Raw genomic sequence first — 14,040 nt, 5'->3', positions numbered from 1 at the left:
CTGAGCTCATTATTTCCCCACCAATCCATCCCACAACCCATCAACACTCAGCCTGTTGCAAATGCTGCCTGAGCGTTCAATAAGAAACCTACTTGAGTTGCTGCCTGTTGTTCCGTAAGAGCTTGCCTGGGCGCTTACTGTCCACTGTCCATGCTCTGAGAAACGAGGGCAGTGGGACAACCTGCTGCTGGCAGCATGGTAAGGTCAGAGCCTGAAAAAAGAAATGCTTCTTCAATAATTTCAGCAGCCAGTCTCCTTGGATAAAAAGAAAACCACTTCATTAATTCTTAATGCCATACTGAAGCAATCGCAAATAGGGCAAGGTGTTTGTGACTTACAGGTAGTGGCCATGATCGACATATTGGCTTTTCAACCTCAAAGCAAGTTGGACTTCACCCCCTCCCAACATTTCTCAACTTATTTTTCAAAAGTACTGAATTTCTTTTTTCAACCTAAATTTATATAACTGGGAGGGAATGAGGCTGGCAGAATCATTGCCCCAATCTCTAGACAAGTGCTGAGCAAACTCCTTTAAGCCCTTCCCAAGGACACAACACTCTTCCCATGCTAAGACAATTCTCCTTGTTCACAAGATGCAAATGGTCAGCTTTTCATAGTGATAGTTTGGCAGAGACTGACACTGATGTCGTACCCAAAAGAGTAAGTGTTGGTATGGATCAGAATCCAATGAGATATCCTTTCCTAGGCAGTTTAAGTAGAACAACCAACTGGCTAAATGATAATGAGCCTCATTAAAGGATTGTTCTATGTCTTTTTCTCCTTTTGGGTGGGGTTTTGGTTTGGTTGGTTTGGGGTTCTTCAGTGTATTAAAATCATACTTATATGGTTAAAAAAAAGCATAGAAAGGCACCTTAGTTTCTAGCTAAAGAAACTAAGCTGTACCTTCCTGAATGACAATTGTGACCTTCTGTGCATCAAAAGCAATTCTTTATTCATTAAAAAAAAAAAAAAGACAACGCAGAAAACTAATACAGGAACAATGTGAAAATGGAAAGTGGCTTTTTAGGAAGTGCTTGTATGCGTGTGCTTCTCATGAAGGATTTTTACACTGTGAAATAAAGAGAGGGCTGCAAGCCAAAGTTCCCATGAAGTGCAACAAGGCTTTTACAGGTCAGGACACATGACAGGAATAATGGCAACTGCAGGGGACATACTAAGGAAGTCTCTGAGCTACATGCTCCAACTGCCTCTTGGTACTTACCACTGAACATGGCATATAAGCAAATGCCATATCACAACATACTGGAGACAAGGGAAAAGGAAATAAAAAATAGGTATTAATAGAGCTCACTTCATCACAGTGCCGCTGTACATTTCAACACAGGAGAACATCTAACCTGCATCTTCAGATCTTCCAAAGAAGCTTCTCCTGCTATCTCTAGACTGCCAGCATAACAAAGATCCGTGTCTGTGTGGATGGATTCTGGTGAATCTTTAGATGATGAGAGAGGGGGGAGGAAGAAAGAAACAGAAGAGTCAACGTGACTTTGTTTATCATCCTAAGAGATAACAGTCACCTCGAAGTGAGATTTCACTTAGAGAAGGGACCTGACCTCAATTTTTTGGGGGAGTGCAGTTCAAGAAACATAATATATAGTTGGTAAAAATACATCCTGTTAGTTGCCAAACAGGAAGAATTCAAACTGACCCTCAACTGCAAATTCTGAAACTAAGACCAGTTATTCACATTGGTAAATAACCTTAATTTTGGTTATGACTCGGAAATGCAGACCCTAATGCAAAGAAGGTTAAATCTGCTCTTTCCTATGCTGCTGAAATCATTAGGGGAAAAAATAAAACTCTGAAAAAGTTTGAGAGAAAATGAGAACAATACAAAGAAACCTTCTAAAAGGAGATGGGACCTGCTCTGCAACACAACTCAGTAGTGAAGGAAGTGTCAGCAACACTGGCATTTGAAGCCAGTCACCTGTATGCTCAGTGAGTAGATGCTTTACAATACTGCCAGCACCCTCAGGTATGGAGAAACCATTTTATCTACTGACGGGTAAAGAGCTCTTGCTTCAAAATTTAATCTTACCCTTGACCATAGGCAGCTAAGAAATGTCAGAACAGAATCATACAGCATTCATGGCCTTATGAAAAATAGCATCTGTATCCCAAGTGTCTCCTTTCACCATAATCCTGCTGAAACTTGGACAGTCACTCATAGGTTTTAGAAACATTTTAAGGCTTTGGATTAAAATTTTAGTTTTAACTCAAGGCTGTCAGTGCAATCACAGACAAGGTGGCCATACGATTCCTTTCAAAAACTGACCAAGCTCACCTCCTGCAGGAGACACCTGCAAAGCATGCATCTTGCAGGTCACCCCATTCACTTGCTCTTGTGCATTCTCTCCATGTTTCATATGACTTGAAGGCTTGAACCACCAGATGGGTATTTTCAGGAAACCCTGAAAAACAAACAGAAAGTACTGGTTAGCTTATGTGTTCCAAGGCAGATAAGGAAAAATTGTATCTTCGTCTCAGGAAGACTTGTTCAAATCTGAGCTTTTGTAAAAGCATAAACATTCATCTATGATCCCACATTATAAGTTCTCACTTGTTCTCATACAGCCACTTGTATGAGACTTGGCCTACGCAAGGCAAAAATCTGAGCTTTATGTAATCCATACAGGGGGTAAAGATCAGATGCTTTATGAACAATATTTGTGAAGAACTCAAAAATGTATTGGATAAACTGAAAATCTTGTACCACTGTGTCTCTGCAGAAAAGCTTCAGCATGAGAATCACAAAAGCACAATGTAAGCAGAAACACGAATTTAGAGGGAAAGGGGAGGGCAGTCCCTGGGCCCAAGGGGCAGCAGAATGGCACAGGGAGCCACCGCCAGGAATGGGGCTCCTCAGCCCCGCAACCTTCTCCTTCTCCCACATTAGGGCACGTTTCAGGTCACAGGCCCCTCAACTCCCAAAACAGCCATCTACGGCCACATCACCATCCAAGTGCAGTCACAAACCACCTCAGCGCATTCTGTTCCAGAATCAGTATCAGTACAAGGACAGTTGACCCAGAACTCAGAGCTCTGAGGTTCTCTCACAGCAGCAATGGCTGGTGCCAAAGGTTCTCAGTGCAGCAAAGCGCGTGGCTGCTCACATTTGAGCCAGAGAAGAGAGATGTGGCTGCAGGTACTGTGGAGGAAGAGGAGGCCATGTTGGAGGGGAGGCACCATCAGCCGCATGGGAGTGATGGCCAGCACTCATGCAGCTGATGATGTGGAGCCAGTGGAGGTGGATCCACCCCCAACATGGCTCCCCTGGTACCACTACACCGTGCCAGGGTTCCCCTTCAAGACACTACGCCGGCACCAGCGCACCTGGCGAGTGTGTTACTGCCGGTGCAGCCTCCACGCCTGGCATTAGCTGGACGCCCAACCTCCATGGCAGCCACCCTGCAGCCTCAGCTCTTCCACTGCCTGGCAGTCAGCAATCCTTCTGTGGATCACCATGAGCAGCGTGAGACCTTCTCTCCCACTCCCCTACCCGCTTCCCTACCCCACCCCTCCTGATCGGGTGCCATCTCCTCAGCTCTGAGGCCCAAGAAAAGGGGAGCAGAAGACAGGGCTTCCATCTGGCTGCTGCGCCGAGGGGACGTGCGCCCTCCCTTGGAGGTCACCAAGGAGGTCCCCGCAGCCTTGAACTGTAGTTCCTTCAATCTAAGGAAAAGGGTGGTGGAAGGTGAAGCCCGACTCTCCACAGCAGCACAAAAAGAAGAGCAATGGATCAAGAAAAGAGGGCAGAGAGATGGCTGATTTTGTGAAGAAGCAATAGCATAAGAATTGTGCCCTCTCAACAACCTTGTGTGCCAGAAATACTGATTTCCTCCAGATCTGTTAACCCGAACGCACTTCTAGGCAAAGATGCTGCAACGGGCAAGCCTCTTGCTACACAAGTTGAAAGAAGAAAAGATAGACTAAGAATATTCTAAATGTTTGAAATTAACCTCAACACACTCCTAGATAAATACGCTGCCATTGGCAAGCCTCTTACTACACAAGCTGAAAGAAGAATAGATAGACTAGGAATATTATAAATGTTTGAAATAAAATCTTTAAAACTACAAAAAGCATTATTATTAAAGACTAAATTTTTTCAACTGAAATATTTTTAAAATAAGCAAGAGAAAACAAACAAACAAACAAAACAAACTACTATCATATTCACATTTCCAGACACTGTCAAGAAACTAAAGAACACCATCTCTCTTCTTTTACCTTTGGTGGAAGCTTTCCTTCCGTTACAACCAATGTATCTCCTCTGCAAACATTAAGTTCCTTCAGAGTGGCATTCTGTAGGAAGAAAAAGCACAGCATACTGGTGAGGCTACACTTTCTGGTGCTTTGTTTCCTAAAATATATGTTGGTGGTTATTTAAGCCATGCATGCCAAAATTCCAAGGTGTTTTGCTTTTCCATCAAGGGGCACAGAAACATCCATTTAACACCCAGCAGCTGCAGACAGCTTTGCAGCAGCACACAGTGCTGCACCTACAGGAGACTGCTCTGCAGCAGCCCCTTCCAGAGCATCCTGCTGAGCTCTGGATTTCCTTTGCACCTCTGCAGCTCAACAGCTGACACCTCATGCTTCTTTGCAGAATTATCTTCAATGGACAGGAAGTCCAGACTTTAGAAAAAAAACTATGCTGGTAAAGCTGAATCCTAGTCCCTGAAAATAAGGCAGGTGCACAAGATTTACATCTTAACCATGGTCACCCCAACACTGACTTCATAAGGCCCTGTGAAAATAAAACAATGTGTGTACTAATGTAGCACACACAAAACCACCACACATTTGCTTTACTGCAGCTCTCTCCACGGAAAATCTCTACAGAAAAATGAAGTCAATAGACTACAGCATGATTCAAATCAAACATAGGATCCTCTTACTTCCTGACTTAATGCTTCCCCTGCTTCATAGCACCAGTCCATCCTTCTCAAATGCCAGTTGTCACCTAACAAAAACAAAAACATACATATGGAAAACTAATTAGTCAACAACACTGCTATGAAAAAACATTTCAAAAACCTGAATAAACATTAAGAAGTTCTCTTGCTTGTTTCTTGTTTTCCTAACATCACTCTGACAAATTGAACCACCTTCACATCCTTCCCCAGGTTACGTTTATTTCAAGACATTATTAACTACTTCAACTCAGCTGTACATGTACCAAGGGTACAATATTTAACTTTTACTTGGGACAGTCCATGTATATCCTGACAGGAATGTCTTTCAGGTGAGCTTCTATGGTTTTTGGCATGTGGCTGATTTTGCAACCATCACTCCACTGTAACACAAATTCAGTATTAAATGAATGTTTAGAACGAAAGCCGGAGAACATCATCACTCCAAGTCTCTTCTCCTCCTTCCTCCCTGTCAGCATCAATGGCAAGAGCTGTTCAGCCAGGAAATTCATGTGCCATGCTACTGCTGCCTATTTCTCCTCCTTAATCCTCACATAAAATCTCAGTAACAAAAACTGCTATCGCTCAGATTCCCAAATAATGAGCAACTATGATCTCATTTTGAATAGCTTGTTTTTGCAAAGAAAACAAAAATTATTTTTTACAGTTAATCTCATGCACTTGTTCTCACTCTGTAGAAAATCATGTCAAAGCAGCCAAATTTCTCCATCTGCACATGCACCCAGGCAAATAGTCTAGAAACTGTGGGGTTTGCCATATTTTAATTAAATACAAAGCTTTAAACTGATTTTTGAGAGCAACTGCACAGCCAGCTTTTATCACAGCAAGACTGCAAGCTGATCATTCTTTCCCCTCCTCACATTACTACGGCACATAGATCATTGTCATAAATTTACTGACTTTCAAGTTTTAGGGCAGCAAGAGCTGTCTTAGAAATCTGGAAATTCCTTTAAAAATCATTAAATAATAGCACATAGAACTAACCTGATAATCCAGCTTTTTCCAGCATTAAATTTAGACACTGAAAAACAAAAAAGCCATACAGTGAGACTTGTCTCAACATATAGGTTGCAAAATACAAGTTTACAGCAAATCCACACTAGAATATTCTAACATAAGAACTAAGCAACTGATTCATGGTGAATTCCTAAAAACAACATAATTACACAGACATGGTGTATTTCAGCTATATATTAAACCCTTTAAATATGAGGTTGCTTTCAGGCAAAAAATTAACTACCTCAGGTGAGTCAGCTTTCACAAACTGTTAGAAAACCAAAAGATTGTGCTGTGAGCTTGCTACTTTACTTAAGCAAATTCCATCCCAGAGTTTGAAGATGCACGTTTTAGAACTGAAGCCTGCAAACTCAAGAGGTTCCAGCCACTACTCGTTGACTCCGGGACTCTGGTCCAGAAGTCTGGCCTGGTAGTACCCAGAACTGCTTCCTTGGCTCTGCCCACAGCTCTTCCCGACCCTTTTTACCCCAGTTCTGCGCATTCAGAGCGGGATGAACTAGAACACAACAGAACTGTGGCTGGCTCTGCCGTGACTGCAGATCACTCTGAGCACTGCTGTGTATAAAAGAAGCAGTGAACCACGCACAAAGCAGTCGGGCTGTGTTCATCCTTGGGAAAAAGCAAGGAGGTCTCTTTACTACTTGGGGAAAGATCAAGGCATTCTTCCCTACTGGCCTGCTGGAGCTGAAACGCTTCCTTTGCCTCGGTGTCTCCTGATGACCTGAAGCGACACACTGGTATAATGCAAAATTCTCCAGGAGCAGCAGACCTGATCCTGGCATGACAAAAGCTTTTAAAAACAGACAGACTTACCTCTTTGACAGACGCAGTCTCTTCCACAACTATCTCCATCTCAGGGCCTGCATTTTGGTCACTCCCAACAATAAAATACAGGAAGAGCTAAAGAAGCAAGTATAAGCTATCAGAATACATATTTAAGTATGGAAATACTGTGATGTAACACCCCCTAATGCATACACACACCAGCTAATGCAAACCTGCCATCAGTCAAACACCACAAACTCCTTTGAGCTAAAGCAAATAATCTAAGGAGGACAAACAGGAACACATGCAATTGAGTTATGGCCATCAGCAGATGTTCATTAACTATCTGCACACACACTTAGCCTGCTGCAAATGAGAGAGAAAAACCTGCTAGCATTCTGATCTTTAGAAATATACAATATTTTTTCCGTATTTAAAACTTGTAGATACCAAGAACAATATCTCCCTTTTCTTACTTTGTGCTCTTTACAAAAGTATACACACAGAGCACCAAAGCTGAACAACCACAAACAGACTAATGATAAACGATTTACCACTAGTCAAATGAGCTATATTAACTGGTCATATATATGTTCTTGGCCTTCTGCAACCAAGATAAATGGTGTGAGCCTTTGTGCCAATATGTATGATTCTCAGCATCACTGAGCATTTATTTCCATGCCATTTACAACCACTAAAAGAGTAAAAAGAGGACTACATAAAATATTGGGAAATGCAAACAAAGCAGAAAAGCAGCACGAGACTCTCTTCAGTCACAGCAGTACTATACCTGAGTGGATGTTGGAGCTTTCCCATGACACAGTCCCAGCAAGCTTCCCATTTTCAGTTCTGCTTCCTTGACAGTATAATCCTCAGGCACTTCAGGGAGGACAAAAAAATAAAGAGAACATCATAAGCTGATGCTTCCTGAAAGTATCTATTCTATTATGCTGCTCTTTAGACAAAAATGTCCAGTGACATTTAGAGAACTTCATGTCCACAGTGTTGATATTGGATCTGTCAGCATCCTACAACCAGAGCAAAGATACATTTGTATAACAGTTCCTCCCCACCACCCCTTGTATATAGGGTGACAGAAGAATTTAGGTTGGAATGTACCTTTGTAGATTGTCTGGTCCAAACCCTTGCTCAGAGCAGAAAGCACCCTGATGTCAGATCAGTTCACTCTGGGCTTTTTCCAGTGAAGCTCTGAACACCTCCAGGGACTGCCATTTTCCAGCCTCCCAGGGCTCCCTGTCTACTGCTTGACTACTCCACTACTACACTTTGTGATTCAACACAAATCACTTAGAGAGTTTTCAATTTATAAAATAAGTATTGGAAAAAGAACTTTCTGTTAATTTCAAGTCTTGAAGCACATGGCCAGGGCTCAATAAACAATGGCAGGTATGCTGATCAGTCTTACTCATTAGGGATGCAACTAATAAAACGAAGCTGAACATTTAAGTTTAGCCTCTAGCTTTGTATTGGTACTGTTAATAAATAGTAAAACCGGTGGAAAACAAAACAAAACCCACAGAGCTGCTTAACAGAAGTTAAGCCTGAAAATTAGTGGAGTTATATGTGTGTACTTCTCCCAGGGAAGGACAAAGGGAAGCTGAAAGTCTCCCAATTGAACATCTTACTGAATGTTGATTAAATAAATAAATTTACCTGGAGACAGAAGTTTCCCATTTCCGCTAACAGGTCTAAGACAGCTGTCGTTTGCTGTAACAAAAAGGGCAGGAAAGAGATGTATTAAGTAATTTAAATGAGGAGAAATTTGGCTCAGAAGTTTAGACAGATAACGTATTTAAGATTAATGGCAACAACAGGTTTATCATAGAGGCCTCGCTCCGGAGGTATTACAGCAAAAGTACGATTGGAAAGAGGTGCCTAGAGACTTCATGAACTTTCCCTGTTTTTATCCTTTTAGCAAAAGTTTACTTTCTCTTTGAAATCAGCTGTTATCCACAATCAGGAAAATACTACAAAACTGACCAAATGCTTCCAAAGGTAAAGACATCAGCAAAAACTTTAAAGAAAGAAAATTGGAGTGTCTTAAAGAAAGAAATAAGGTTACAAAAAACCCTACTTCAATTCTGAGTGTAGTGCTTTAGTAAGATGACTTGATAATTCCTACTAAAACAGTTTCTGAAAAATAAAGAGTTTCAGAAAATACATTTTAATCAAGATTTACACCAACTTTTTTAAGTTAGGGAAAATAATAATTTTATTCAGAATTAGATGAATTTGAAGTCCTCTGCACCCTCTTTATTTCCAAAAAATATCCACCTAACAGCAGTGGATTTGTTGTTTTGAATAGTCTGATGCAAAAAGCAGAAAGTCAGCCAGTAAATTCTAACATTACCAGATCTGAAAGTAAAGCTGTTGAACACTTACCTAGTTCCTCCTCTAGCTGAAGCTCCCGTATTGCTTTCTTTTTGATATCTGACATCACCTGAAAGAAAGCAATATTAACACCTCTAATACAGAATGCCAGTAACACACCCGCTGTTCAAATGCCAGCCCACAAAAGGCAGCCTTCACCTGAAATGCATCCTAGTTATGTTCTTATTGCTGTTAACACTCTGTTCAGGTGAGAAAACATTTCACATTATCATACCAAATAGATATAATAAGTAAATGCATTGGTATCATAACACATTTGTGGAAATTTTCCCTAAAAACAGGATTCCAAAGAAAAATAAAGTGTCATTTAATTTATGGATTTATCAAAAGACTAATTTTGCACAAACAGTAATTTTGTGAGCAAAACTACATAGCACTTCATATTTTCTGTAACAGGAAAAAAAAAATCAAAAGGCAGAAAATGTACCAGAGAGGTCCACCCCTTGCAAAAAACAGCCGGTTTAAGTTATCAGCATTATAGCCTTATTGCACAGCACACAAAGTATCCCAGTAAGGGTAACTCCAAGTTCTCATCACAGGAAAACTTCACCCCTGAGGCTAAATTCACTGCTCATTCATTGGCACACGTGCACTGGCCAAGCTTTTCAGGAAAACAGCCTGTGTTACACCCCTGAAGAATCACATCCTTACTGTTTCAACAGTGGCAGTAATTTTCACGTGCTTCTCTTCGTCATCCTCTCTGCAGAAGTTTTTGACTTGGAGCCAGCTGATGTCATATGTAAAAGCCGTCAAATTGCCGCTTGACACATTCACGAAGCTGTAAAAACGAGTAGTGCAGAATTCAGCAAAGACAGGAAAGTTACACATTGTCTGGGCTAGATTGCTAAATACCAAAGCTCTGAAATACATCAAAATAATGTCTAGGTCATTAATAGAGGTGGCACATAGCAGAGTAAGAGTCAGAGGCCTCAGGCAGCATCCAGGCACCTCTGGGCTATGTTTTAGTAACTGGTTTTCAATGGGACTGAAATTCCTGAAGGTACTTCAGAGTCTAAGTCACTTTCTGAGGCTGAATTTAAGGCTTCTGAAAAAAAATATGGTAAAAATATACCTAGTTATAACTAAAACTTGAGATTTTTCTCTCTCTCCTTGCTACAGTACATATATACAGTAACAGTCCTTAGTGAAGAACCCTCTCACTGCTTGATTTAATCTCAATTTGTCAGTGCTGTTTCAAGTAGGAAATCAGAATTTACATAACAAGCACATATACATGTCTCTGAAAAGAGGAATGTAACCTCAGGGCTACACACTGGAAAAGTAAATGAGACCAGAAGTTTGCCCCTGGCAACTTCAGATTCAACTGGGAGATTCAGCCGAGCTGCTTACTCTTTCTGATACTGCTCTGTTTTCTTATCCCAACTCCCTTGGAGAACCACATGACTCAAGCCTCAGAAATTCAGGTTATGCCAAAGATGGTGCCAGCACATTGGGCACAAGTTGTTCCTGCTAGGTTTTTCCCTTTGCAAGTGTAAGTCAAAGGATGTGGCTGCATCTGCACTTCAAGAGCAAAGAAAATCTAACAGTTGATAAGCAGCTGATCCTCAAAATTTAAGATTATGATATCTTGAATTAAAAAGCTCAAAGTGAAAATTAGTTAAAAAAATATATATACATATAGATGGTCTAATTTTAACTGAACCGATTTTGCCAAAATTGCTCTGGTGTTTAATTATACTTGTGATCAAAATGGTTACCTCTGGTCATGGCTGTCTAAGATTAGTACTGAGCATCCATCCGTCAGACCAACACTTTTGACTGTTTCCTTCATATTTTCTTCAAGAAAAACTTCCCAGTTCTTAGCTTCTTTATCTGGTCCTGAGCCATTCTTTAGCATGATCCCTCCTGAGGGTGCCAGGGCTCTGCGCAGGTCACCCAGTTTTGTGCTGCATGAAAATATGTGCTGTGATTCTGTGAAATGTTGACCCTTCCCTCCTTCATTATACTCCACTAAACGAAGAACGTTTATGACCACGGGTTCATGATCAGGGCCTGTCATCACCTTCGTACCACCAACCTGAGGTAAGGAATGCAAGATTTATGTGGTGGTGATCAAATACAGAAAAAGCTGGAAAGCAATAAATGACAATCATAAAATTATTTGGACAAAAAGATGGACCCTCTCTCCTCATTAGGAATAAACCACCTTTGACCAAATGCCTACTGAACAAACAACCAGAATAACGCAAAAGGTGCTGGGAAGAAAAAACATAATGCTAAGGTACGTTCCAAGGTTGCATATACAGTAAATATATTGGTAAAAGTAGCAGGAAAAACAGTGGATGCTTGATCTCCATCAGATTAAGAACAGAGGAATTTAGTCCCTCAGGATATTAAAGAACAACCCAAAAGTGTGACTGAGGCAGATCAAGAGTGAGATTTTTAAAATCTGGCCTTTCTATATATTCAACCTAGGCAAAAAATATAGGTTCTTGCTGAAAATAATTCAATCACACAGGAAGCTGGAGTAGTGAAGACCATATCAGAAATACAACCAAGACAAGAATGACTCTGTTGCTAGAGGTTTTCTTTTGTTTTTGTTATTTGTTTTGGTTTTTGCTTTGTTTTTGTTGACAAATCAGAAAGAAAAACGTATACTTTTACAATTAAAAAAAGTCTTTTAAAACTAATACTGTATTTCATTACAGAGATGGGATAAAATGCTATATTATATAACCACTGAAGCACGCATTTGAAAGTTATGCAGAAGCCTTAATATTACATTAAAAGGAAGATGGGACACTAGAAAAGGAGCACAGTATTCCAGGGAGGCCATATACAAAAGTAGTCATTGACAGGTCTAACTTTATATGTGAAATGATTCCCTACAGGGCATAAGTTTTTGTTATTGCATTACTATCACCCAATCTCCTTCCAAGAGGCACTGGTTGTTTTCAGAATACACTCCGCTGTAACTGGCCTTGGATATCTACAGGTATCTATCAACCTGATGCTATTGCACTCTGCATAGTATAATTGTGTTTATAATTTTATCAAGCAGAACATTGTACATCACACAAGGTACACTGACAAGCTGTAAAAACAAGTATCCTATATGCGGCTGAAGTAGTGTCCCCAAAGCCAATGTTGGTATGGCAGTAGCACATCTGCAGAACAAACCAACATCTCCAGAACTGGGTCTGGAGATTGCATCTTATCTCTTCAGAGTTGACAAGGAGAGAGGGTATTTGGTTCTTTTACCTCTTTCCCATTCCACACAAAGACATCTGCTCCATCAGCCAGCCCAATGCTGTCCAGCGTCAGCTCATCTCCTAAAAAGGAGCAAATCATCAAGTTACTGCCCCTGCTCAAAACAGACAAGCAGGGTCAGCTGGTAAACTAAAACATGCTGGCACATTCTACTCTGGCTCAAGTGGATCATGACAAATGCTTCTGTGTGATCAGCATTTAGAGAGAGTAAGCTATGCTTCTTTCCTGTGGGAAGAGCAGCATAGGTGGGTGCACAGCCCTACTCCGGCTGAGTACAGAGAGCTGCAGCATGGAGGTTCCAGTTCCATTTCCCTTGCAAACTGGGGCCCAAGGTAACACTTGACTGGTCAAGCTGCCTTGTCAGGAATATCTACATGAAATTTAACAGTGAATCAATAGATTGAAAATAAAAAGGTTGGATTCAATAAACAAGGTACACACTGTACATTCCAAGCCCATTCTTTGAAATACTAATGGGAAGGAACATTTAAAGCAGCTATAGGGACATGTGTATTTTGATTTCAACATCACAGAAAGTTGGGCTATGCTTTGGCAGAACCCTCATTTTCTGAAACAGACCACAAAGACTATAACATTTTTAAATCGCTGAATTTTTGAAGACTAACACCTAAAATAACATTGCAAAGCTGGAGACAGAGCTCACAATACTCTTAATAAATGGTTCAACTACTCTTTAGGTAAGCATTTTGCTCTACAAAATTCCTACATCAGCTTAGTCTAACCTACATTTTTCTTAGATGTCACACCTGGCTCCTCTCTTCTCTCTTCTGCTTACTAGGTAAATACTATGAAAGCAAACATTAAGAAGCAAATTAAGGTTAAAACACAGACAAATATTTTTGTCACCAAATACATTTAACTTGCATAAGATCTCAGCCTTACTATACTTTTCAACAAAGATTACATATAAAGGTCTGAAACCCCTTCATTTCTCTAACAAGAGTATCCTAAATCACAGCAGTGGGCTTGCACATGAGTGAGTTTTAAGAGTGTTCAGTAATACACGTCTTCAAGATGTTTTACATATTAAATCCACAATGCCTGCAGTAAATACAAAATATAAATACAATGGAAGCCTTGTATGTAGTAGTCTTACCGTCAAGCATCTGGTAAAGATGCAGTCCTGCGGGTAAAGGCTTGGCAATACTGAGAATCATGTCTCCTTCCCAAGATTCCAACATCTAATTGGGAATAATAAATTTAAAAAAAAAAAATATATATATATATATTAAAAAAAATACGAGCAATCAATAACTCACATCACTCAAAATTACAACTTTGCTGAAAGCTGTTAAAATCTGGCTACTAAGCTCACTTTGACACTTTACAAGTCACAACTATTTACTTCAAGAAGGCCAGTAACACAGAAAACAAGCATTTAGGACTTGGCCTTTCAGAGTAGTCACCAGATAGACAAAAATAACGTTTCAACTTGACACTAACCAAAGGTTGTGAGGTACAGGAAAAGCAAACAGTGTTTCCTGACATTAAATTAGCTTTGATTTGGATATCTATGAAAAGGCATTTTACATATTGTCATACTCCTTTAACATAGTAGAGAACAAATGCAAAGGTACCACATTCAATAGCTAAGCTAAACATCTCTTTTAACTTATATTCTTTTTTTGTTAACCTA

The 14,040-nt window shown here is 40.3% G+C and overlaps 1 protein-coding gene across 6 annotated transcripts in view; it reads right to left on the bottom strand.

Annotated features, from left to right (window-relative positions):
- USP40 (ubiquitin specific peptidase 40) overlaps positions 1-14,040 on the bottom strand; it is a 33,914-nt gene that overhangs the window by 4,873 nt on the left and 15,001 nt on the right. For 4 of the 6 annotated variants that reach the window (XM_065069219.1, XM_065069222.1, XM_065069220.1 and 1 more), the window contains 14 exons: positions 13,501-13,585; positions 12,375-12,445; positions 10,871-11,190; positions 9,804-9,930; positions 9,144-9,201; positions 8,415-8,468; positions 7,531-7,619; positions 6,789-6,875; positions 5,943-5,979; positions 4,923-4,987; positions 4,252-4,326; positions 2,306-2,432; positions 1,359-1,453; positions 93-211 (listed from right to left, as the gene is read on the bottom strand). In XM_065069219.1, the coding sequence (XP_064925291.1) occupies positions 93-211; positions 1,359-1,453; positions 2,306-2,432; positions 4,252-4,326; positions 4,923-4,987; positions 5,943-5,979; positions 6,789-6,875; positions 7,531-7,619; positions 8,415-8,468; positions 9,144-9,201; positions 9,804-9,930; positions 10,871-11,190; positions 12,375-12,445; positions 13,501-13,585 (1,409 nt within the window). Of the gene's footprint in view, positions 1-92; positions 212-1,222; positions 1,264-1,312; positions 1,454-2,305; positions 2,433-4,251; positions 4,327-4,922; positions 4,988-5,942; positions 5,980-6,788; positions 6,876-7,530; positions 7,620-8,414; positions 8,469-9,143; positions 9,202-9,803; positions 9,931-10,870; positions 11,191-12,374; positions 12,446-13,500; positions 13,586-14,040 lie in introns of all 6 variants that reach the window. The other 2 variants (XR_010473757.1, XR_010473758.1) reach the window with 2 other exon arrangements.

Source organism: Columba livia, chromosome 7, assembly GCF_036013475.1.
Source record: "Columba livia isolate bColLiv1 breed racing homer chromosome 7, bColLiv1.pat.W.v2, whole genome shotgun sequence".
NCBI lineage: Eukaryota > Metazoa > Chordata > Aves > Columbiformes > Columbidae > Columba > Columba livia.
Note: the sequence above shows the minus strand (reverse complement) of the source record. Positions and strands in the feature narration are given on the sequence as shown.